Raw genomic sequence first — 24,556 nt, 5'->3', positions numbered from 1 at the left:
GCTACAGATTCATCCTTCACATATATTTACAGTATATAGCCAATGAGATCTATCTTTTACAGATAACCAGAAAGCGAACTTTGCACTAAAATACTGACACGGCACAGATTAGGAGAAGTACAACATGGGTCACTATGTACAAGGTATTTTATATTCTATGTAATTTTTCAATCTCAATATAATTGATTTAATTGTATTAATCATTATGTTATTTTCACTGTATGGGACTTTACTCTTCGCCTATTAAACCCAATACAGCTTGCACCGTATCACAGATAACATACAGCACTGGGATATTATAGAACAAAAAGGTAGAATTCTACACCTAATTTGACCTCAGTCCAAGACTTGTACAATGTCATCTTAATAATTTTATATGACAAAACTTGTCACAGAAAATAATCAAATTATGGTGTGCTATTTGTCAAGTTGAACTTGGTTTCATCTATATATTATTCAGTAATGCCCAAGAGAGAGAACATACTGGAAAAACTATTAATATTAACATCATTCTTACATTCTTACCATTGAGTAAAGAGGAATGAAAGTGTTTGGCATTAACAGGTGTAGAATGTTGTCTATGTATTTTCGAAAAAGAAACCACTTAGAATTGACATGGGACCTCATCTGTGGAAAAATAACAATAATATTAGAGAATAAATATTTTATTCACTGTTCTTTTATAAAGTCATACAATGGATTCTGGAAATAAAACAATCCTAAATTCATTGCATAAATATATTTGTTGAAATAATAATATTTGAATATTTCTAGAGTAATTAACTAATTTTGTTGCAGGACCCGATCGTAGCATGTTCACCAGGAGTAGCTGCAACTCTAACTGTATAAGCAAGCTATGCATGCTGATCCAGTTAAAAGGAAGTCTGTCACCCCAAAATTCGAGAATGAGCTGCGGCCACCGGCATCAGGGGCTTATCTACAGCATTACAGAATGCTGTAGATAAGCCCCTGATGCCGGTGGCCGCAGCTCATTCTCGAATTTTGGGGTGACAGACTTCCTTTTAACTGGATCAGCATGCATAGCTTGCTTATACAGTTAGCCCCCGATGTATCCTGAAAGACAAGAAAAATGAGTTAAATTATACTCACCCAGGGGCGGTCCCGGTTCGGTTCGGGTCCGATGGGTGTAGCGGTCTGGGTCCGGCGCCTCCCATCTTCATGCGATGACGTCCTCTTCTTTTCTTCCTACCGCAGCTGCTGCGCAGGCGTACTTTATCTGCCCTGTTGAGGGCAGAGCAAAGTACTGCAGTGCGCAAGCGCCGGGCCTCTCTGACCTTTCCCGGCACCTGCGCACTGCAGTACTTTAAACCCTGTGCTGAAGCAAAGAGCAATGGTCTCTCTCCTGTACCACTTTCTGTTCAGCAGGCCACAGAGGGCACAGATGCAGTGAAGATGATGCAATTACATCATCAAGTCACCTCACCAGCCCCGGATACTGATTATACTGATGCGCTCACAGGGCCTTTTTAGTGAAGGAGCTTAGAGAGCATTATTACTATACATGAAAGGATTAAGGGGACTATATATATATATATATATATATATGTATATATATATACAGTGGGGCAAAAAAGTATTTAGTCAGTCAGCAATAGTGCAAGTTCCACCACTTAAAAAGATGAGAGGCGTCTGTAATTTACATCATAGGTAGACCTCAACTATGGGAGACAAACTGAGAAAAAAAAATCCAGAAAATCACATTGTCTGTTTTTTTAACATTTTATTTGCATATTATGGTGGAAAATAAGTATTTAGTCAGAAACAAAATTTCATCTCAATACTTTGTAATATATCCTTTGTTGGCAATGACAGAGGTCAAACGTTTTCTGTAAGTCTTCACAAGGTTGCCATACACTGTTGTTGGTATGTTGGCCCATTCCTCCATGCAGATCTCCTCTAGAGCAGTGATGTTCTTGGCTTTTCGCTTGGCAACACATACTTTCAACTCCCTCCAAAGGTTTTCTATAGGGTTGAGATCTGGAGACTGGCTAGGCCACTCCAGTACCTTGAAATGCTTCTTACAAAGCCACTCCTTCGTTGCCCTGGCGGTGTGCTTTGGATCATTGTCATGTTGAAAGACCCAGCCACGTTTCATCTTCAATGCCCTTGCTGATGGAAGGAGGTTTGCACTCAAAATCTCACGATACATGGCCCCATTCATTCTTTCATGTACCCGGATCAGTCGTCCTGGCCCCTTTGCAGAGAAACAGCCTCAAAGCATGATGTTTCCACCACCATGCTTTACAGTAGGTATGGTGTTTGATGGATGCAACTCAGTATTCTTTTTCCTCCAAACACGACAAGTTGTGTTTCTACCAAACAGTTCCAGTTTGGTTTCATCAGACCATAGGACATTCTCCCAAAACTCCTCTGGATCATCCAAATGCTCTCTAGCAAACTTCAGATGGGCCCGGACATGTACTGGCTTAAGCAGTGGGACACGTCTGGCACTGCAGGATCTGAGTCCATGGTGGCGTAGTGTGTTACTTATGGTAGGCCTTGTTACATTGGTCCCAGCTCTCTGCAGTTCATTCACTAGGTCCCCCCGCGTGGTTCTGGGATTTTTGCTCACCGTTCTTGTGATCATTCTGACCCCACGGGGTGGGATTTTGCGTGGAGCCCCAGATCGAGGGAGATTATCAGTGGTCTTGTATGTCTTCCATTTTCTAATTATTGCTCCCACTGTTGATTTCTTCACTCCAAGCTGGTTGGCTATTGCAGATTCAGTCTTCCCAGCCTGGTGCAGGGCTACAATTTTGTTTCTGGTGTCCTTTGACAGCTCTTTGGTCTTCACCATAGTGGAGTTTGGAGTCAGACTGTTTGAGGGTGTGCACAGGTGTCTTTTTATACTGATAACAAGTTTAAACAGGTGCCATTACTACAGGTAATGAGTGGAGGAAAGAGGAGACTCTTAAAGAAGAAGTTACAGGTCTGTGAGAGCCAGAAATCTTGATTGTTTGTTTCTGACCAAATACTTATTTTCCACCATAATATGCAAATAAATTGTTAAAAAAACAGACAATGTGATTTTCTGAATTTTTTTTTCTCAGTTTGTCTCCCATAGTTGAGGTCTACCTATGATGTAAATTACAGACGCCTCTCATCTTTTTAGGTGGTGGAACTTGCACTATTGCTGACTGACTAAATACTTTTTTGCCCCACTGTATATATATATATATATATATACAGTGTCTTGCAAAAGTATTCGGCTCCCTGGAACATTTCAGCCTTTTCCCACATATCATGCTTCAAACATAAAGATACCAAATGTAAATTTTTGGTGAAGAATCAACAACAAGTGGAACACAATTGTGAAGTTGAAAGGTTGCCGAATACTTTCACAAGGCAATGTATATACATACATACAGGTGTTTATTTCAGTACCACCAGCGGAACATCGTCACACCACACACTGTATATGCCATACGCACCACACACACGCACTATATATGCCGTACGCACCACACACACACACACTGCAAACACCGTACGCAACACACACACTGTACGCAGCCTCTTGTGCGGTACCACCAGCGGAACACTGTCGCGAACAACCTGCCGCCGGGATCAGCCGAATGATTCACTGACCGCCGCCCTCTTTGTACAGTTGGAGCGCATGCGCAGTTTTAACCCCTTCATGACCCAGCCTATTTTGACCTTAATGACCTGGCCGTTTTTTGCAATTCTGACCAGTGTCCCTTTATGAGGTAATAACTCAGGAACGCTTCAACGGATCCTAGCGGTTCTGAGATTGTTTTTTCGTGACATATTGGGCTTCATGTTAGTGGTAAATTTAGGTCAATAAATTCTGCGTTTATTTGTGATAAAAACGGAAATTTGGCGAAAATTTTGAAAATTTCGCAATTTTCACATTTTGAATTTTTATTCTGTTAAACCAGAGAGTTATGTGACACAAAATAGTTAATAAATAACATTTCCCACATGTCTACTTTACACCAGCACAATTTTGGAAACAAAATTTTTTTTTGCTAGGAAGTTATAAGAGTTAAAATTTGACCAGCGATTTTTCATTTTTACAACGAAATTTACAAAACCATTTTTTTTAGGGACCACCTCACATTTGAAGTCAGTTTGAGGGGTCTATATGGCTGAAAATACCCAAAAGTGACACCATTCTAAAAAATGCACCCCTCAAGGTGCTCAAAACCACATTCAAGAAGTTTTTTAACCCTTCAGGTGCTTCACAGCAGCAGAAGCAACATGGAAGGAAAAAATGAACATTTAACTTTTTAGTCACAAAAATTATCTTTTAGCAACATTTTTTTTATTTTCCCAATGGTACAAGGAGAAACTGAACCACGAAAGTTGTTGTCCAATTTGTCCTGAGTACGCTGATACCTCATATGTGGGGGTAAACCACTGTTTGGGCGCACGGCAGGGCTTGGAAGGGAAGGAGCGCCATTTGACTTTTTGAATGAAAAATTGGCTCCACTCTTTAGCGGACACCATGTCACGTTTGGAGAGCCCCCGTGTGCCTAAAAATTGGAGCTCCCCCACACGTGACCCCATTTTGGAAACTAGACGCCCCAAGGAACTTATCTAGATGCATAGTGAGAACTTTGAACCCCCGGGGGCTTCACAAATTGATCCGTAAAAATGAAAAAGTACTTTTTTTTCACAAAAAAATTCTTTTAGCCTCAATTTTTTTCATTTTCACATGGGCAACAGGATAAAATGGATCCTAAAATTTGTTGGGCAATTTCTCATGAGTACACCGATACCTCACATGTGGGGGTAAACCACTGTTTGGGCACATGGTAAGGTTCGGAAGGGAAGGAGCGCCATTTGACTTTTTGAATGAAAAATTATCTCCATCGTTAGCGGACACCATGTCGTGTTTGGAGAGCCCCCGTGTGCCTAAACATTGGAGCTCCCCCACAAATGACCCCATTTTGGAAACTAGACCCCCCAAGGAACTTATCTAGATGCATATTGAGCACTTTAAACCCTCAGGTGCTTCACAAATTGATCTGTAAAAATGAAAAAGTACTTTTTTTTTTCACAAAAAAATTATTTTCGCCTCAGTTTTTCATTTTCACATGGGCAATAGGATAAAATGAATCCTAAAATTTGTTGGGCAATTTCTCCCGAGTACGCCGATACCTCATATGTGGGGGTAAACCACTGTTTGGGCACACGGCAGGGCTCGGAAGGGAAGGCGCGCCATTTGACTTTTTGAATGGAAAATTAGCTCCAATTGTTAGCGGACACCATGTCGCGTTTGGAGAGCCCCTGTGTGTCTATGCATTGGAGCTCCCCCACAAGTGACCCCATTTTGGAAACTAGACCCCCCAAGGAACTTATCTAGATGCATATTGAGCACTTTAAACCCCCAGGTGCTTCACAGAAGTTTATAATGCAGAGCCATGAAAATAAAAAATAATTTTTCTTTCCTCAAAAATGATTTTTAGCCTGGAATTTCCTATTTTGCCAAGGGTAATAGGAGAAATTGGACCGCAAATGTTGTTGTCCAGTTTGTCCTGAGTACGCTGATACCCCATATGTGGGGGTAAACCACTATTTGGGCGCACGGCAGGGCTCGGAAGGGAAGGCACGCCAATTGGCTTTTTAAATGGAAAATTAGCTCCAATCATTAGCGGACACCATGTCACGTTTGGAGAGCCCCTGTGTGCCTAAACATTGGAGATCCCCCACATATGACCCCATTTTGGAAATTAGACCCCCAAAGGAACTAATCTAGATGTGTGGTGAGGACTTTGAACTTCCAAGTGCTTCACAGAAGTTTATAACGCAGAGCCATGAAAATAAAATAAAAATTTTATTTTCTCTAAAATGATTTTTTAGCCTGCAATTTATTATTTTCCCAAGGGTAACAGGAGAAATTTGACCCCAAAAGTTGTTGTACAGTTTCTCCTGAGTACGCTGATACCCCATATGTGGGGGTAAACCACAGTTTGGGCACATGTCGGGGCTCAGAAGGGAAGTAGTGACTTTTGAAATGCAGACTTTGATGGAATGGTCTGCGGGCGTCACGTTGCGTTTGCAGAGCCCCTGGTGTGCCTAAACAGTAGAAACCCCCCACAAGTGACCCCATTTTGGAAACTAGACCCCGAAAGGAACTTATCTAGATGTGAGGTGAGCACTTTGAACCCCCAAGTGCTTCACAGAAGTTTATAACACAGAGCAGTGAAAATAATAAATACGTTTTCTTTCCTCAAAAATAATTTTTTAGCCCAGAATTTTTTATTTTCCCAAGGGTTACAGGAGAAATTGGACCCCAAAAGTTGTTGTCCAGTTTCTCCTGAGTACGCTGATACCCCATATGTGGGGGTAAACCACTGTTTGGGCACACGTCGGGGCTCAGAAGGGAAGTAGTGACTTTTGAAATGCAGACTTTGATGGAATGGTCTGCGGGCGTCACGTTGCGTTTGCAGAGCCCCTGGTGTGCCTAAACAGTAGAAACCCCCCACAAGTGACCCCATTTTGGAAACTAGACCCCCCCAAGGAACTTATCTAGATATGTGGTGAGCACTTTGAACCCCCAAGTGCTTCACAGACGTTTACAACGCAGAGCCGTGAAAATAAAAAATCATTTTTCTTTCCTCAAAAATGATGTTTTAGCAAGCAATTTTTTATTTTCTCAAGGGTAACAGGAGAAATTGGACCCCAGTAATTGTTGCCCAGTTTGTCCTGAGTACGCTGATACCCCATATGTGGGGGTAAACCACTGTTTGGGCACATGTCGGGGCTCGGAAGTCAAGTAGTGACGTTTTGAAATGCAGACTTTGATGGAATGGTCTGCGGGCGTCACGTTGCGTTTGCAGAGCCCCTGGTGTGCCTAAACAGTAGAAACCCCCCACAAGTGACCCCATTTTGGAAACTAGACCCCCCAAGGAACTTATCTAGATATGTGGTGAGCACTTTGAACCCCCAAGTGCTTCACAGACGTTTACAACGCAGAGCCGTGAAAATAAAAAATCATTTTTCTTTCCTCAAAAATGATGTTTTAGCAAGCAATTTTTTATTTTCTCAAGGGTAACAGGAGAAATTGGACCCCAGTAATTGTTGCCCAGTTTGTCCTGAGTACACTGATACCCCATATGTGGGGGTAAACCACTGTTTGGGCACACGTCGGGGCTCGGAAGGGAAGGAGCACCATTTGACTTTTTGAATAAAAGATTGGCTGGAATCAATGGTGGCGCCATGTTGCGTTTGGAGACCCCCTGATGTGCCTAAACAGTGGAAACCCCTCAATTCTAACGCCAACACACCCCTAACCCTTATCCCAACTGTAGCCGTAACCCTAACCACAACCCTAACCCCAACACACCCCTAACCCTAACCACAACCCTAATTCCAACCCAACCCTAACCCTAAGGCTATGTACCCACGTTGCGGATTCGTGTGAGATTTTTCCGCACCATTTTTGAAAAATCCGCGGGTAAAAGGCACTGCGTTTTACCTGCGGATTTACTGCGGATTTCACCTGCGGATTCCTATTGAGGAATAGGTGTAAAACGCTGCGGAATCCGCACAAAGAATTGACATGCTGCGGAAAATACAACGCAGCGTTTTCGTGCGGTATTTTCCGCACCATGGGCACAGCGGATTTGGTTTTCCATAGGTTTACATGGTACTGTAAACCTGATGGAACACTGCTGCGGATCCGCAGCGGCCAATCCGCTGCGGATCCGCAGCCAAATCCGCACCGTGTGCACATAGCCTAATTCTAAAGGTATGTGCACACGCTGCGGAAAACGCTGCGGATCCGCAGCAGTTTCCCATGAGTTTACATTTCAATGTAAACCTATGGGAAACAAAAATCGCTGTACACATGCTGCGGAAAAACTGCACGGAAACGCAGCGGTTTACATTCCGCAGCATGTCACTTCTTTCTGCGGATTCCACAGCGGTTTTACAACTGCTCCAATAGAAAATCGCAGTTGTAAAACCGCAGTGAAATGCGCAGAAAAACCGCGGTAAATCTGCCATAAATCCGCAGCGGTTTAGCACTGCGGATTTATCAAATCCGCTGCGGAAAAATCCGCAGAGGACCAGAATACGTGTGCACATATCGAAACCCTAACCCTACCCCTACCCCTACCCCTACCCCTAACCCTACCCCTAACCCTACCCCTACCCCTAACCCTACCCCTAACCCTACCCCTAACCCTAGTTCTAACTCCAACCTTAGTGGAAAAAAAAAAAAATTCTTTATTTTATTATTGTCCCTATCTATGGGGGACAAATGGGGGGGGTCATTTACTGTTTTTTTATTTTGACCACTGTGATAGATTATATCACAGTGATCAAAATTCACATTGGAACGAATCTGCCGGCCGGCAGATTCGGCGGGCGCACTGCGCATGCGCCCGCCATTTTGGAACATTGCGGCGCTCGGGGAAGAAGACGGACGGACCCCGCCAGGATCGGTAAGTATAAGGGGGGGAGATCAGGGCACAGGGGGGGGAGATCAGGGCACGGGGGGGCGTCGGAGCACGGGGGGGGAGGGATCGGAGCATGGGGGAGAGTGATCGGTGTGCGGGCGGGTGGATCGGTGTGCAGGGGGGGTGGATCGGTGTGCAGGGGGGGTGGATCGGAGCACGGGGGGGATCGGAGTGCGGGGGGGTTTGATTGGAGCACGGGGGGTGTGATTGGAGCACGGGGGGAGCGGACAGGAGGACGGGGGAGCGGAGCACAGGACGGAGGGGAGCGGGCCACAGATCGGGGGGCTGGGGGGGCGATCGGAGGGGTGGGGTGGGGGCACATTAGTATTTCCAGCCATGGCCGATGATATTGCAGCATCGGCCATGGCTGGATTGTAATATTTCACCATTTTTTTAGGTGAAATATTACAAATCGCTCTGATTGGCAGTTTCACTTTCAACAGCCAATCAGAGCGATCGTAGCCACGAGGGGGTGAAGCCACCCCCCCTGGGCTAAACTACCACTCCCCCTGTCCCTGCAGATCGGGTGAAATGGGAGTTAACCCTTTCACCGGATCTGCAGGGACGCGATCTTTCTGTGACACAGCATATGCGTCACAGGTCGGATTGGCACCGACTTTCATGACGCATACGCTGTGTCACAGGTCGGGAAGGGGTTAATGTGACTGACCGCTGTTATCTGTCTGCTCAAAGATGGTAGCGGTCTGATTTATTGTGCATGCACAAATTCCATGCAGGTGCAGTGAATCATTCAGCTGATCCCGGCATCAAATGCATGACATGTCTACAGGCAGAGGAAGCCGGTCACATTAAAGGGGTTTTCCCACGAACGAAATTTCATTTAAAAAATTGTCTTTGTCTGACAGTGTGCGGAGCATACCACATCTCCAGGGCAGGGGAGGAAGCAAAAGGCAATACTGTCATTACAGCAGGGGATCACAGAGGATTTCTTTTGTCAGGTAAAATATTTCAATGACTGTTTTTAAACAATATTTTACCTCACAGAATGTATCCTCTGCGATGTCCTGCTGTAATGTCAGTATTGTCTTTTGCTTCCTCTCCTACCCAGGAGCTGTGATATGTTTTGTACAAGGTCAGACACAGACAATTTGTAAAATGAACTTTCGCTCAAACGGGACAGCACATGAGGGGAGAACACAGCACAGGAAGTAGAGAGTAGACAGGTCAAAGAAGAGAGCACAGACGGGAGAACTCAGCACATGGGGAAAGAGAGAGTGGATAGGTGGGTGAGCACATGGGGGGAGAGATTCTCAATGTTGCAAAGCCTGCCCCCATCGTGACTTTACAGCCCTCCCGATCGGGCCTCCATCTAGTATTATATAGATTCATTACAAACTGAGTGATCCATTTCAAGTGTTTATTTCTGTTAATGTTCATGATTGTGGCTTACGGCCAATTAAAAAACAAAAGTAATTTTCTCAGTAAATTAGAATAATTAGCTAAAAATACTTGCAAGGGCTTCCTAACTAAGCATTTAAAGGGACACTGTCACCTGAATTTGGAGGGAACAATCTTCAGCCATGGAGGCGGGGTTTTGGGGTTTTTGATTAACCCTTTCCTTACCCGCTGGCTGCAATATTGGATTGAAATTCATTCTCTGTCCTCCATAGTACACGCCTGCGCAAGGCAAGATTACCTTGTGCAGGCATGTACTACGGAGGACAGAGAATGAACTTCAATCCAATATTGCAGCCAGCATGCAGCCAGCGGGTAAGGAAAGGGTGAATCAAAAACCCAAAAACCCAAAGGTCATTGCTAAAGAAGCTGGCTGCTCACAGATTGCTGCATCCAAGCATATTAATAGAAAGTTCAGTGGAAGGAGAAAGTGTGGTACAAAAGGCGCCCAAGCAACTGGGATAACTGTAGCGTTGAAGGCTTGTTAAGAAAAGGCCATTCAAAAATTTGGGGGAGATTCACAAGTAGTGGACTGCTGCTAGAGTAATTGCTTCAAGAGCCACCACACACAGATCTATCCAGGACATGGGCTACATTTTTCACATTCCTTATGTTAAGCCACTCATGACTAACAGTCAACACCAGAAGCCTCTTACCTGGGCCAAGGAGAAAATGAACTGGACTCTTGCTCAGTGTTCCAAAGTGCTGTTTTCATATTAACCCTCCGTCACATACAACTGATCTGACAGGCGCTTCTCTTTTACTTTCATTTCTCCTTCCTCACCAGATTGTGAGGAAACCCCCTCCCTCCAGGTAGTCTCCTGTCTCTTGAAGGTCTGTGAAACCTGATATCACAGTTGGATTTCAGAGCTTCAGGGGAGAGGATATAGCTGCACAGATCTGACAGGCTCATTGTATGTGAATACGTCACATTCAGTAAGGTTGGTATTTTATGTTTTTATTCATCACAATAGTTTATTTAGCTTGTTTTATGAATGTATAGCACAAAATGTGAGGATATTTCATAGAAATAAGGGAGATTTTATAAAAGAAAGTGTGCTGCTCAGGCATATACAGTAGTTCCCTAACATATTCCTTCTCTTGCTTCAGATTATCTGCTGAAATGGAGAGGAAAATGTACAATTTATCCAAACAACTTGATGTTGAGGAAGTAACAAACATGCTGTTAGATGATAGAGACCTCACACTGAATGAGGATTTAGGAGAGGAAAGTGAGATTGATTCTCATGATGAGGTGGAAGAATGTGTCCTGGATTCTGAAACAGAGCAAGATGGTGACAGTGGTGAGGATGAAGAAGTTGGATCATATTATATTGGAAAAGATAAAAATACTAAATGGAACAAGAAGCCATTCCAGAAAAAACGTAGGGAACCTTTAAACATTATTACTCACCTTCCTGCAGTAATAGGAACTGCACGTAATGCAAAAACTGCAGTTGAATGCTGGAACAGTATATTTACAGATGACATTCTGGACTCTATTGTCACATATACCAACCAATATATAGACATTATAAAGGACAAGTACATCTGCAACAGAACCATCAAGCCCACAGATGAAATAGAACTGCGTGCTTTTTTTGGATTACTGTACCTTGCAGGAGCTTATAGGGCAAATAGACAAAGTTTGGAGGAACTTTGGGGTAAAGATGGGGATGGAGTTGAAAAATGTAGCCTTGTTATGTCCATAAACAGATTCAAGATTCTAATTCGTTGCCTTCGGTTTGACGACAGAACTACCCGAACCGAACGCAAAACACATGACCGACTTGCTCCAATTCGTGATATATTTCAAAGATTTGTTGTAAACTGTAAACAAAGTTATTACCCTGGAGAGAATCTCAATATTGACGAAATGCTCCCTGGTTTTCCTGGTAGATGTGCCTTTCGTCAATATATTCCATCAAAGCCAAACAAATATGGAATAAAAATGTATGCCCTTGTTGATGCCAGTAAGACCTACACTTACAACCTGGAAGTTTATGCAGGAAAACAACCAGAAGGTCCTTACTGTGTGAGCAACAAACCCATTGATGTTGTAAAAAGACTGGCTGAACCCTTATTTGGATCGGGTCGCAATATTACAGCTGACAATTGGTTTACAAGTTGTGATCTGATTGATTATCTGAAAATTCAGAAGCTGTCATATGTGGGAACTGTAAGAAAAAACAAAAGGGAATTGCCGCCACAGTTTGTAAGTGTGAAAGAGAGACAACAGTACAGCAGTATGTTTGCATTCCATAATGGAAAGGCTTTAGTTTCCTATGTACCACATGCCAAAAAAATCGTACTTCTTCTATCAACACTTCATGATGATGCTGCCATCGATCCTGGGACTGGGGCAGAAAAAAAAACGGAGATAATTACATTTTACAATGCCACCAAAGGGGGTGTGGATACAGCAGATCAGATGTGCTCCACTTTCAACGTCAGCAGAAACATCAAACGCTGGCCAATGGTCATATTTTTTGCTATGTTGAATTTGGGTGGTATAAATTCACAAGTAATTTATCTTGAAAACAAGCTTGAACCACTCCGTAGACGATTGTATCTGAAAAAATTGGCCCATGAACTAGTACTTGGAGAGCTACGCAGGAGAAGCGTGAAAACAATCGGTATCCCCTCTCGCCTTCAAGTTCAGCTCAAAAGGTTCCGCCCAGAAGATGATGGTGAAAAGTCACCATCTGCACCACCTCACAAAAGAAGGAGATGCACCACCTGCCAAACGGAAAGCGGAACCAGAAGGCTTTCAAATTATGAATGTCTCAAATGTCATAAAGCAATTTGCCTGACACATGCAAAAATGGTGTGTAATTCTTGCTATTTGCTCTGCAAGTGTGACTTTTCTGGGGAAACCTCAGCATCTACTTCTGATTGAATATGTTTTAATAGTACTTAAGGTACCTTAAAATTAAGTTTGTGTTCAAAAATTTTCTTTGTACATTTTTTTGAGAGAGTCGAACTGGGGACTATTTGCCAGCAGTTTTGAAAAGTTTGTATTTCATAGTTATTAGTTTTATGTTAAGTAAATGTTTTTTTTTTGCAACTGATTATGTGTAGTCTCTTTTATTACAACCCTATGAAGGTCACTGATCACTTTTAGAGCACTGAAATTGCAAACATTAGATATTATAGGTATTTTTCCAGCAGGCGCCTGACAGGCACATTGTATGTGAACTCGTTAGTCCGAATATTGTATGTGACGGAGGGTTTAATAAATTTTGCATTTTGTTACATGCACGCTGCTATTCTCAGATATTGGCGGAACAGTTCTCATGAATTCTTTGGAACTCTGGGGGAACCGTTACTCAGGCCAACCATGTACTGCAGCTTCCTCAGGCACAAGATGGATCCACTTGCTCACACAGATACAATTGATAGAGTCCTCATGAACGGATGAACAGTGTAGTTTAATGTCACACCACATTCAGTACAATTCAAGTCTCAGGCTTCATAAACAGTGCAGCTGCTTAGAGGCACATTGACTAACAGTCTCCTTTAATAGCACAGTTCAGCACAGATCAAGACTCTTTACAAAATAATAATTATAATAATATTTTTTATTCACATAGCGCCAACATATTCCGCAGCACTTTACAATTAAGCTGGGACATGTACAGACAATAAATTCAGTACAAGTTAAGACAATTTAAACAGTGACATTAGGGGTGAGGTCCCTGCTCGCAAGCTTACAATCTACAAGGAAATGGGGGGACACAATAGGTTAAAAGTGCTTGTTATTACAGGTCTGGCAATTATAATACATAGGGATTTTCATATAAAACTGCATGATCCGGTCATCAGCCCATGTGTTTAAGTGCAATAGTCAAGTATCAAGTGCAGTTATCGTGTGCATGGAGGGTGTGAAGATAAATGAATAGCAGGGTGCAGATTCACATGCAGATAATATTTGGAAGGAGGGAACAGGACAAAGTTAGTTTACTGAGTAGTTGATGTGGTAGGCTTGTTTGAAGAGAAGAGTTTTTAAAGCGCACTTGAATAGGTCGGGGCTAGGTATCAGTCTGATCGTCTGGGGAGGTGCATTCCAGAGAGCTTTTCAAAAGACTAACCGTCACATCCAAACATAGACTAAGTATGAACCTAGAGTTGCCAACTCGTATATAGTCAAGTAAATAAGGCAGCACACTGCAGCGCTAAAACATGCAAACATGAAACACGAAAATTGAACTGCATTACTGCACTAGAAATATGAAAAATGAGAACGTTTAGCGCATAAAAATTGCCAATTTTATGTGTACCTGGTAGCCACTTTACGGCATCTCTCTTATACCAGGTCCTAGACTTGCCTTTCCTCGCTGAGAATAAACGTCTCCAACTGAATGGGTGCCTGTGAAACCTCTTCTTAGACTAAAATTCTCTTTCTCTATGGAGGGGTATTGCACCTGCTGTAATTAAAACACCTGTGACTAGGAGGCGGGAGTGCTCAATCAGAAAGCTAAAGAATACATTTCAAAAGACTGACCGTCACATCCAAACATAGACTAAGTGTCATGCCCTCAGCCGCAGGTTCGGTCTCCGCTGTGCAGGGAGACCGGCACCTATCACACAGCCTTACTCACCCTGTCCGTGGCTCTAGACGATCTGCGGCTTCTTTCTCTGCTAAGAACCTGCATTCTCTTGGCAGGTCTCCTGGAAATGCTCTTAGGAGCCGCGCCCCGCTTCCTGCACATACTTGAAACAGCAGGACACCTGTTCGCTATTAGGGCGGTCTGTGTTATGTTGCTCTGTGCATAAAAAGCACCCTCCCCTTTAGGGAGGTGCCTGGGCTATGTGTTCATTCTTTGGATTGTTGCTGCAGCTTCAGGCCACGCTCTGCTGTGCTCTGCACTTTACTTATATCTCTATTTTCACAGAGTCCTCTTCTGGTGAATCCCATTCTGGACTTCTCTGGTCTCTCCGGTTCTCACTCCAGGTTGTCTTGCCTCTCCTCACGGAATCCTCCAGACCCTGCTACCAGTGGAAACTACCTTGCTGGATTTCATGGAGCTTCTGGGATTGTCCCCACCAGCTGGCTCAAGTATTCTACTGTGTTGCTAGTTTGTCAGTATGGGTCGTCCTCTGGTCCTGGATTCGTAGCATTCAGGCCACCTGGTGTTGTGACGGGGGAATCCCTGTATAGGGGTACACCTTGCCCGGTGCTCCACTACGTGGTACAGTGCTGTGATCCAGAGGTTCTCTCCCTCTGACACCTGTTTCCTTTTTGTTAATAAATATCTTTTGGTTTATGAGATCTACTCTCCTGTCTCTTGAGTATCGGATATACAGCCGCCACTGCACCATCAGTTGTCTAGTGAGTCCACTTTACCTTGTCACACCCTGTGGGCGTAACACTAAGTGTGAACAGGTGCTGAACCTAGAGTTGCCAACTCGTATATAGTCAAGTAAATAAGGTAGCACACTGCAGCACTAAAATATGCAAACATGAAACACGAAAATTGAACTGCATTACTGCACTAGAAATATGAAAAATGAGAGCGGTTAGCGCATAAAAAATGGCCAATTTTATGTGTACCTGGTAGCCACTTTACGGCATCTCTCTTATACCAGGTCCTAGACTTGCCTTTCCTCGCTGAGAATAAACGTCCCCATCTGAATGGGTGCCTGTGAAACCTCTTCTTGGATTAAAATTCTCTTTCTTTATGGAGGGGTATTGGACCTGCTGTAATTAAAACACCTGTGACTAGATATAAGGTGGTGCAGAACTGTGGAGAGCTTTGTGGGTGAGAGAGATGAGTTTATACTGGACCCTGTAGCGAATGGGTAGCCAGTGTAATGACTGGCATAAGATAGAGGCATCGGTGAAACAACTGGACAGAAATATGACCCTGGCTGCCGCATTCAAGATGGATTGGAGAGGAGAAAGTTTGGAAAGAGGGAGACCGATCAGAAGAGAGTTGCAGTAGTTCAGACGAGAATGAATAAGAGCAACAGTAAAAGTCTTAGCAGTTTCAAAGGTGAGAAAAGGTTGGATTCTGGAGATGTTTTTAAGATGCAGGTGACAGGAGCAAGTGTGTGATCGGATATAGGGAGTAAAGGAAAGTTTGGTGTTGAATATTACTGCTTGGGAGTAATGGTTGAACCCTCCAGGGTAATTTCGATGTTGGGTAGAGTGAGGTTAGTAGAAGGGAGAAACACAAGTAGTTCAGTTTTGGAGAGATTTAGTTTCAGATAGAGGGAGGACATGATATTAGAGACAGCAGACAGACAATCCTTGGTATTTTGAATTAAGGTAGGGGTGATGTTGGGGGAAGAAGTGTATAATTGGGTGTCATCAGCATAGAGATGATACTGGAACCCAAATCTGCTGATTGTTTGTCCAATAGGGGCCGTGTAAAGAGAGAAGAGGAGGGGGCCTAGGAACTCCGATAGTAAGGGGACGAGGAGAGGAAGAGGAGCCGGCAAAAGATACACTGAAGGAGCGGTCAGAGAGGTAGGAGGAGAACCAGGAGAGGGCTATGACCTTGAGGCCTATGGAGCGGAGCATAGTGAGAAGGAGCTGGTGATCCACAGTATGAAATGCGGGAGATAGATCCAGGAGAATCAGCAGAGAGCAATGACCTTTGGATTTAGCTGTTATTAGATCATTAGAGACTTTAGTGAGGTTAGTTTCAGTGGAGTGTAAAGAGCGGAAACCAGATTGTAAGGGGTCAAGAAGAGAGTTATCCAAGAGATAGTGGATTAGACGGGAGTGGACCAAGCGTTCCATTTTAAATAAAGGGGTAATGATGACATGTTTAAATGAGGAGGGAAAGATACCTGAAGAAAGAGAGTGGTTAAATATTTTAGTCAGTGAGTGGTGACCACTGGGGAGAGAGACTGCAGGAGAAGTGAAGGAATGGGGTCACTATTGCAGGTTGTAGGCCGAGCAGAAGTGAGGAGCTTGGAAATTTCTTCTTCTGAAACAGGCTCAAAGATGTCTAATGAGCTTGAGGTGCGGCAGGTAAGGGGATCCAGGCACTGAGGAGATTGGGTTGAGATATCCTGATGGATGTGGTTGATTTTTTTCTAGGAAATAAGTGGCCAGATCCTCACCACTGAGATTGGAGATGGGGGCCTGTACTTTAGGTTTCAGGAGGGAGTTTAAGGTTTCAAAAAGTCATTTTGGGTTGTTGGATAGTGAGGTGATGAGGGTGGTGAAGTAGGATTGTTTGGCCAGAGAAAGGGCAGAGTTATAGGTTTTGAGCCTGAACTTGTAGTGGATGAAGTCTTCTGCTAAGAGAGATTTTCTCCACTGCCGCTCTGCATACCTTGAGCAACGCTGAAGAAAGCGTGTTTGCATAGTGTGCCAGGGCTGCCGTTGTCTGTGTCGGGTCTTTCTGCATGTAGAAGGTGCCGCTTCATCCAGGGCATTCTTCAGTATAATAGTCATTTTGCCTCTTTTCCCTCTACATGCTAATTCCCACTCAGAATTCCCCGTACTGGCCATCAATGTTACATGTACGCTGCTAGGTTCAGATTTACTGAGATAATGACATTTGGGTTTTCATTGGCTATAAGCCATAATCATCAACATTAACAGAAGTAAACACTTGAAATAGATCACTCTGTTTGTAATTACTCTATATAATACTAGATGGAGGCCCGATGCTATTGCATCAGGAGGGCGGTGATGTCACGATGGGGGCAGGCATGTGCTCACCCACCTATCCACTCTCTCTTTCCCAATGTGCTAACTTCTCCCATCTGTGGTCTCTTCTTTGACCTGTCTAAGAATACTTTTTGTATTGAAGACCTTAAATAAATTAATTTTTTGCTGATATTCTAATTTTGTGATAAGCACCTGTAATTATAAATTATAAGGGAGCACTTAAACTACAGAATATAACTCCAAAATAAACAAACTTCTGTGAAATCTCACTGTCCACTTAGGAAGCAACACTGTTTGGCAATCAATTTCACATGCTCTTGTGCAAATGGAATAGACAACAGATATAAATTGTTGGCAATTATCAAGACACACTCAATAAAGGAGTGGTTCTGCAGGTGGGGACCAGAGACCACATCTCAATACCAATGCTTTCTGGCTGATGTTTTGGACACTTTTGAATGTTGGTTGTGCTTTCACACTCGTGGTAGCATAAGAAGGACTCTACAACACACACAAGTGGCTCAGGTAGTGCAGCTTATCCAGGATGGCACATCAATGTGAACTGTGGCAAGAAGGTTTGCTGTGTCTGTCAGCGTAGTGTCCAGAGGCTGTAGGCGCTACCAAGAGACAGGCCAGTACACCAGGAGACATGGAGGGGGCCGTAGGAGGGCAACAATCCAGCAGCAGGACCGCTACCTCAGCCTTTGTGCAAGGAAGAATAGGAGGAGCACTGCCAAAGCCCTGCAAAATGACCTCCAGCAGGCCGCAAATGTGCATGTGTCTGCACAAACGGTTAGAAACCGACTCCATGAGGTTGGTCTGAGTGTCCAATGTCCACAGATGGGGGTTGTGCTCACAGCCCTACACCATGCAGGGCGCTTGGCATTTGCCACAGAACACCAGAATTGGCAAATTCGCCACAGGTGCCCTGTGCTCTTCACAGATGAAAGCAGGGTCACACTGAGCACATGTGACAGATGTGACAGAGTCTGGAGACGCCGTGGAGAGTGATCTGCTGCCTGCAACATCCTTCAGCATGACCGGTTTGGCAGTGAGTCAGGAGTGGTGTGGGGAGGCCTTTCTTTGGAGAGCGGCACAGCCCTCCATGTGGTAGCCTGAGGTACCCTGACTGCCAGTAGGTACCAGGATAAGAACCTCAGACCCATTGTGAGAGCATATGCTGGTGCCGTTGGCCCTGGGTTCCTCCTAATGCACGACAATGCCAGACCTCATGTGGCTGGACTGTGTCAGCAGTTCCTGCAAGATAAAGACATTGAATCTATGGACTGGCCCACCCATTCTCCTGACCTGAATCTGATTGAACACATCTGGAACATCATGTCTCGCACCATCCACCAACATCACGTTGCACCACAGACTGTCCAGGAGTTGGTGGATGCTTAAGTCCAGGTCTGGGAGGAGATCCCTCAGGAGACCATCCGCCGCCTCATCGAGAACATGCCCAGGCATTGTAGGGAGGTCATACAGGCACGTGGAGGCCACACACACTACTGAACATAATTTCCTTGTCTCAACAAATTCTACTATGTAATGAATAAAGATTTACAACTGGAATATTTCATTCAGTGATATCTAGGATGTGGTATTTTAGTGTTTTTTTTTTAGCAGTGTATACCCACCTAAACGCGCATTTTGCCAATTCTTCTTCCATTTTGCACCCGGAAGAAGAATTGGTGAAACGTGCCTTGGGGTCGGAGACACGGCTAACCTCTGGCTTACCACTGAGGTAAAAACTACTACTATGCACTTTGCTTTTTGGTCCGTTCCCTTCCTGTTAGCTCAGGATATCATTCTGTTTACATGCACGGAGGCACTTTATGATTGATTATGGTTGTGCCACTTGTACAGATTTTACTTATATTCTTTTTCTGCCCTAGTGTATTTTTTCTGCCTAATACAGTTAGGGCCAGAAATATTTGGACAGTGACACAATTTTCGCGAGTTGGGCTCTGCATGCCACCACATTGGATTTGAAATGAAACCTCTACAACAGAATTCAAGTGCAGATTGTAACGTTTAATTTGAAGGGTTTAACAAAAATATCTGATAGAAAATGTAGGAATTGTACACATTTCTTTACAAACACTCCACATTTTAGGAGGTCAAAAGTAATTGGACAAATAAACATAACCCAAACAAAATATTTTTATTTTCAATATTTTGTTGCAAATCCTTTGGAGGCAATCACTGCCTTAAGTCTGGAACCCATGGACATCACCAAACGCTGGGTTTCCTCCTTCTTAATGCTTTGCCAGGCCTTTACAGCCGCAGCCTTCAGGTCTTGCTTGTTTGTGGGTCTTTCAGTCTTAAGTCTGGATTTGAGCAAGTGAAATGCATGCTCAATTGGGTTTAGATCTGGAGATTGACTTGGCCATTGCAGAATGTTCCACTTTTTGGCACTCATGAACTCCTGGGTAGCTTTGGATGTATGCTTGGGGTCATTGTCCATCTGTACTATGAAGCGCCGTCCAATCAACTTTGCAGCATTTGGCTGAATCTGGGCTGAAAGTATATCCCGGTACACTTCAGAATTCATCCGGCTACTCTTGTCTGCTCTTATGTCATCAATAAACACAAGTGACCCAGTGCCATTGAAAGCCATGCATGCCCATGCCATCACGTTGCCTCCACCATGTTTTACAGAGGATGTGGTGTGCCTTGGATCATGTGCCGTTCCCTTTCTTCTCCAAACTTTTTTCTTCCCATCATTCTGGTACAGGTTGATCTTTGTCTCATCTGTCCATAGAATACTTTTCCAGAACTGAGCTGGCTTCTTGAGGTGTTTTTCTGCAAATTTAACTCTGGCCTGTCTATTTTTGGTATTGATGAATGGTTTGCATCTAGATGTGAACCCTTTGTATTTACTGTCATGGAGTCTTCTCTTTACTGTTGACTTAGAGACAGATACACCTACTTCACTGAGAGTGTTCTGGACGTCAGTTGATGTTGTGAACGGGTTCTTCTTCACCAAATTAAGTATGCGGCGAACATCCACCACTGTTGTCATCCGTGGACGCCCAGGCCTTTTTGAGTTCCCAAGCTCACCAGTCAATTCCTTTTTTCTCAGAATGTACCCAACTGTTGATTTTGCTACTCCAAGCATGTCTGCTATTTCTCTGATGGATTTTTTCTTTTTTTTCAGCCTCAGGATGTTCTGCTTCACCTCAATTGAGAGTTCCTTTGACCGCATGTTGTCTGCTCACAGCAACAGCTTCCAAATGCAAAACCACACACCTGGAATCCACCCCTGACCTTTTAACTACTTCATTGATTACAGGTTAACGAGGGAGACGCCTTCAGAGTTAATTGCAGCCCTTAGAGTCCATTGTCCAATTACTTTTGGTCCCTTGAAAAAGAGGACGCTATGCATTACAGAGCTATGATTCCTAAACCCTTTCTCCGATTTGGATGTGGAAACTATCATATTGCAGCTGGGAGTGTGCACTTTCAGCCCATATTATATATATAATTGTATTTCTGAACATGTTTTTGTAAACAGCTAAAATAACAAAACTTGTGTCACTGTCCAAATATTTCTGGCCCTAACTGTATGTATATATAGGCGTAATAAGTCCATTTGCATACATCAATTGCAATTGAGTTAATTGCAGCCCTTAGAGTCCATTGTCCAATTACTTTTGGTCCCTTGAAAAAGAGGACGCTATGCATTACAGAGCTATGATTCCTAAACCCTTTCTCCGATTTGGATGTGGAAACTATCATATTGCAGCTGGGAGTGTGCACTTTCAGCCCATATTATATATATAATTGTATTTCTGAACATGTTTTTGTAAACAGCTAAAATAACAAAACTTGTGTCACTGTCCAAATATTTCTGGCCCTAACTGTATGTATATATAGGCGTAATAAGTCCATTTGCATACATCAATTGCCATTTATTTATCTGTATGGAATATATTTAGGCATGTGTTCTTTCGTGCTTTTGTATGAATAATTTATGCATGGAAGTGTTTAGGACTTATACATTTCTAAATCTTTTGTGATCAGTGGTAGCCGCTGTTTTGCCCTGTCTTTGTTTGGCACGAGTCATCCTTTTAACTTGCATTCATATGTTTAATAAAATGAACTTGCAATATAGATTCCTTTTCTTTTTCGTCTTTTGAGAGGGTATGTTGATTTAATTGTAGTGCAGAGTGTGACCTTAGTGTTTAAGGTTATTTGATGGACTAATATGTATGTTAATGGGTAACAGAGAGCATTATCACTTTTTTAGGAGCACCCAGAGAACAATTTTAAATGTTAAGTTTGCACGTAAAGGGAATCTGTTACCTTATTGGATATATCTAATCTATTAATATGGGTACGCAGGTTATGGAATGCATAAAATAGTCAATAACTGTATGTCTCATATCAGAGGTCTTGTTTTATCTGTTTATGAGAATGAGCTCTTCAAGGCTATGGGGCGAACGCTGCCTGAAAGATAACTCTGCCTCCAGTCTTCATTATCATAACTGTTGCCTCCTATCAGCGTCACAGTGTCCCTGTGATGTCTACTGCTTGTCCTGAAATTCCATGCCTGTGTCCTTCAATTGCTAATTTTGCAGTTTAGTTTTCTGCCCAGTTTTGGGCATTGGCTTTGTGTTTCTTCTGCGCAGGTGCTGGAGAGTCATTGCTGCTTCCGCTCCAATGATCTCAGGTGCTCACAGAAAAGTTGGGTGTACCCAACAATGCCTTTCATCCACCTTTTCTGTGAGCGTCGGAGATCACTGGAGTGGAAGTAGCAGTGACTCTCCGGCACCTGCACACAAGAAACAAACAGCCAATGTGTCATGGGGATACCATGACAGAGAGGGGTCAAAAGATCACAGCATCTGGCTACATGTGCACCCGCACTGGGTGGGTCTCCTTTGCCTTCCAGCTAGCTGTGCAGATTTCCCTTTTAGCTTGAGTAGTTGCCAGTGATAGTTTGCTATAACCTGGTTTAGAGTTGAAGGTATGAGCAGTTTGAAGAGAGGTAGTCTAAGGGTCATCGAGATATCTGTTTGGGAGTTTGTTTGAGTGTCTTCCTATAGCTTATCTCCTATTTGGTTTGCCTCACTCTACCTTTATACATTTATGTAGTCTGGGTACACGTTGACTGATTGTTGTTTATTTTACCCTTGTCTGTTTCCCTTTAGTGTCTTTATCTGAGAGCAGCACTAGTGTTCTTGTTGCACGACGCATTAGCCAAAGCTGTGCTTAGGGAAAGACAGCGATAGGAATTTATGTGCTGCATGGGGTGAAAGAACCTGTCTAGGGATGTCAGGGAGCTCAGGGCTGTGCAACGCAAGTTTCAGGAGTTTCCCTATTTCTCCCTAGTTGCAGTGCTTCCCTTCCCATCCATCTCGCTATTAGCTGTCTGGCTCCCAGGTGGAGCATGACATTTTCACTGGCCTCACCTTTTTTGGGACTACAAATGACCCTGTGGCTGCTCTGGCAGAACATTTGCAAAATCTATGTCTGCTGGTGGCAGACCTGCATTCTGTGACATTGCAGCGCCCATCTCTGAACCAGGTTTAGCGGGTGCTGCTCCTGGGCAACGCCCGTTTGACCCTAGATTGGCATGGCATTTCACAGGTTCTGTGGAGGTTGGGACACGATTGTGGTCTTTAGGGATGCCTGCAAACTGTATTTTAGGCTGTGACTGCATTCCTTGGGTACCAAGGAGCAGCGGGTGGGGATAGTAATTTCTCTTCTCCAAGGGGATGAGCCTGGGCATTTTCTCTTCCATCTGGTTCTCAGTCGCTCCAGATGGTTGAATAGTGATATCCTCTCCCTCCCATCCTGGATCTTTTTAATCAGATCATTGGGGCTAAATGGTTTTCAAAACAAGATATTAGGGGGGCCTATAATCTTACCCATATTATGGAGCGTGATGAGTGGAAGATGACCATCAAAACCCCATAGGATCATTATGAAAACCCCATCATGCCATTTGGGTTGACCAATGTCCCACCATTTTTCAGCATTTTGCAAATTACATTTTCCAACATCTGGCAGGTAGATTTGTGGTAGTCTATGGTAGCCACTATGGGGCTCGTGAGTCAGGGGAGCCAGGTGCTAACCACACCCCCTGCATCGCGCATTCAACTGTATTGACATCATAGATGCCGATACAGTTGAAAGCAATGATACAGGAGAGAGCATTAGCTGATGCTCCCTGTTGTGAATTCCGCTCTTGGGCTCCCTCCGGTGGTTGTAAGTAGTATTTTTGTGAGTTCTGCTCTTGGGCTCCCTCCTGTGGTTTTGAGTGGTATGGCTGCTTTTTGGATTTAGCTTCTGCAGCTGTTTTCACTGATCGTCTTATGGGCTCGGCTATATTAGTCTGGCCTTAGCCCTCATCTATGCCAGTTGTTAATTGTTCCAGCCTGGAGTCATTGCTCTTTGGATTTTCCTGACACTCTGACCAGTTCTGCAAAGCTAAGTCCTTGCTAGTCCTTTGCAGTTCACTTATTGTGGACTTTGTTGTTCATTACTGTCTTTGTTTTTGCTCTTGTCCAGTTTATCAGTATTTTTCTATTCAGCTTGCTGGAAGCTCTGGGCAGCAGAGTTTGCCCTCCACACCTTTAGTTAGGTGTGGAGTTTTTTGCATTTCTCTGCGGTGGACTTTTTCTAGGTTTTATTACTGACCGCACAGTGCTCTTTCCTGTACTTTCCTTTCTAGCTAGAAGTGGCCTCCTGTGCTAAATCTTGTTTCTTACTACGTATGTCATTTCCTTCTCCTCTCACAGTCATTACATGTGGGGGGCTATCTATCCTTTGGGGATTTTCTCTGAGGCAAGATAGTCTTCCTGCTTCTATCTTTAGGGGTAGTTAGCTCTTAGGCTGTGACGAGTGTTGTGAATTCTGTGGTAGAGCTCCCTCCTGTGGTCACAAGTGGTACTTCGGCTGATTCTCTCTGTGAGCTTCCGTTGGTGGAGGAAAGTGGTACTGCGGCTTCTGAGTTTCCTTCCTCAGGTGATGTGGTGAAGTCGTTAGGTGCTGCTCTATTTAACTCCACCTAGTGCTTTGATCCTGGCCTCCAGTCAATGTTCTAGTA

At 43.7% G+C, this 24,556-nt stretch overlaps 1 protein-coding gene across 2 annotated transcripts in view; it reads right to left on the bottom strand.

The window, feature by feature from the left end:
• The window catches only part of KMO (kynurenine 3-monooxygenase), an 850,240-nt gene that overhangs the window by 82,212 nt on the left and 743,472 nt on the right, over positions 1-24,556 (bottom strand). For both annotated transcript variants that reach the window (XM_069767942.1, XM_069767941.1), the window contains exon 13: positions 526-627. In XM_069767942.1, the coding sequence (XP_069624043.1) occupies positions 526-627 (102 nt within the window). The remainder of the gene's footprint in view (positions 1-525; positions 628-24,556) is intronic.

This window comes from Ranitomeya imitator, chromosome 5, assembly GCF_032444005.1.
Source record: "Ranitomeya imitator isolate aRanImi1 chromosome 5, aRanImi1.pri, whole genome shotgun sequence".
Taxonomy (NCBI): domain Eukaryota; kingdom Metazoa; phylum Chordata; class Amphibia; order Anura; family Dendrobatidae; genus Ranitomeya; species Ranitomeya imitator.
The sequence above is the reverse complement of the archived record's forward strand: the minus strand, read 5'-3'. Positions and strand labels throughout refer to the sequence as shown.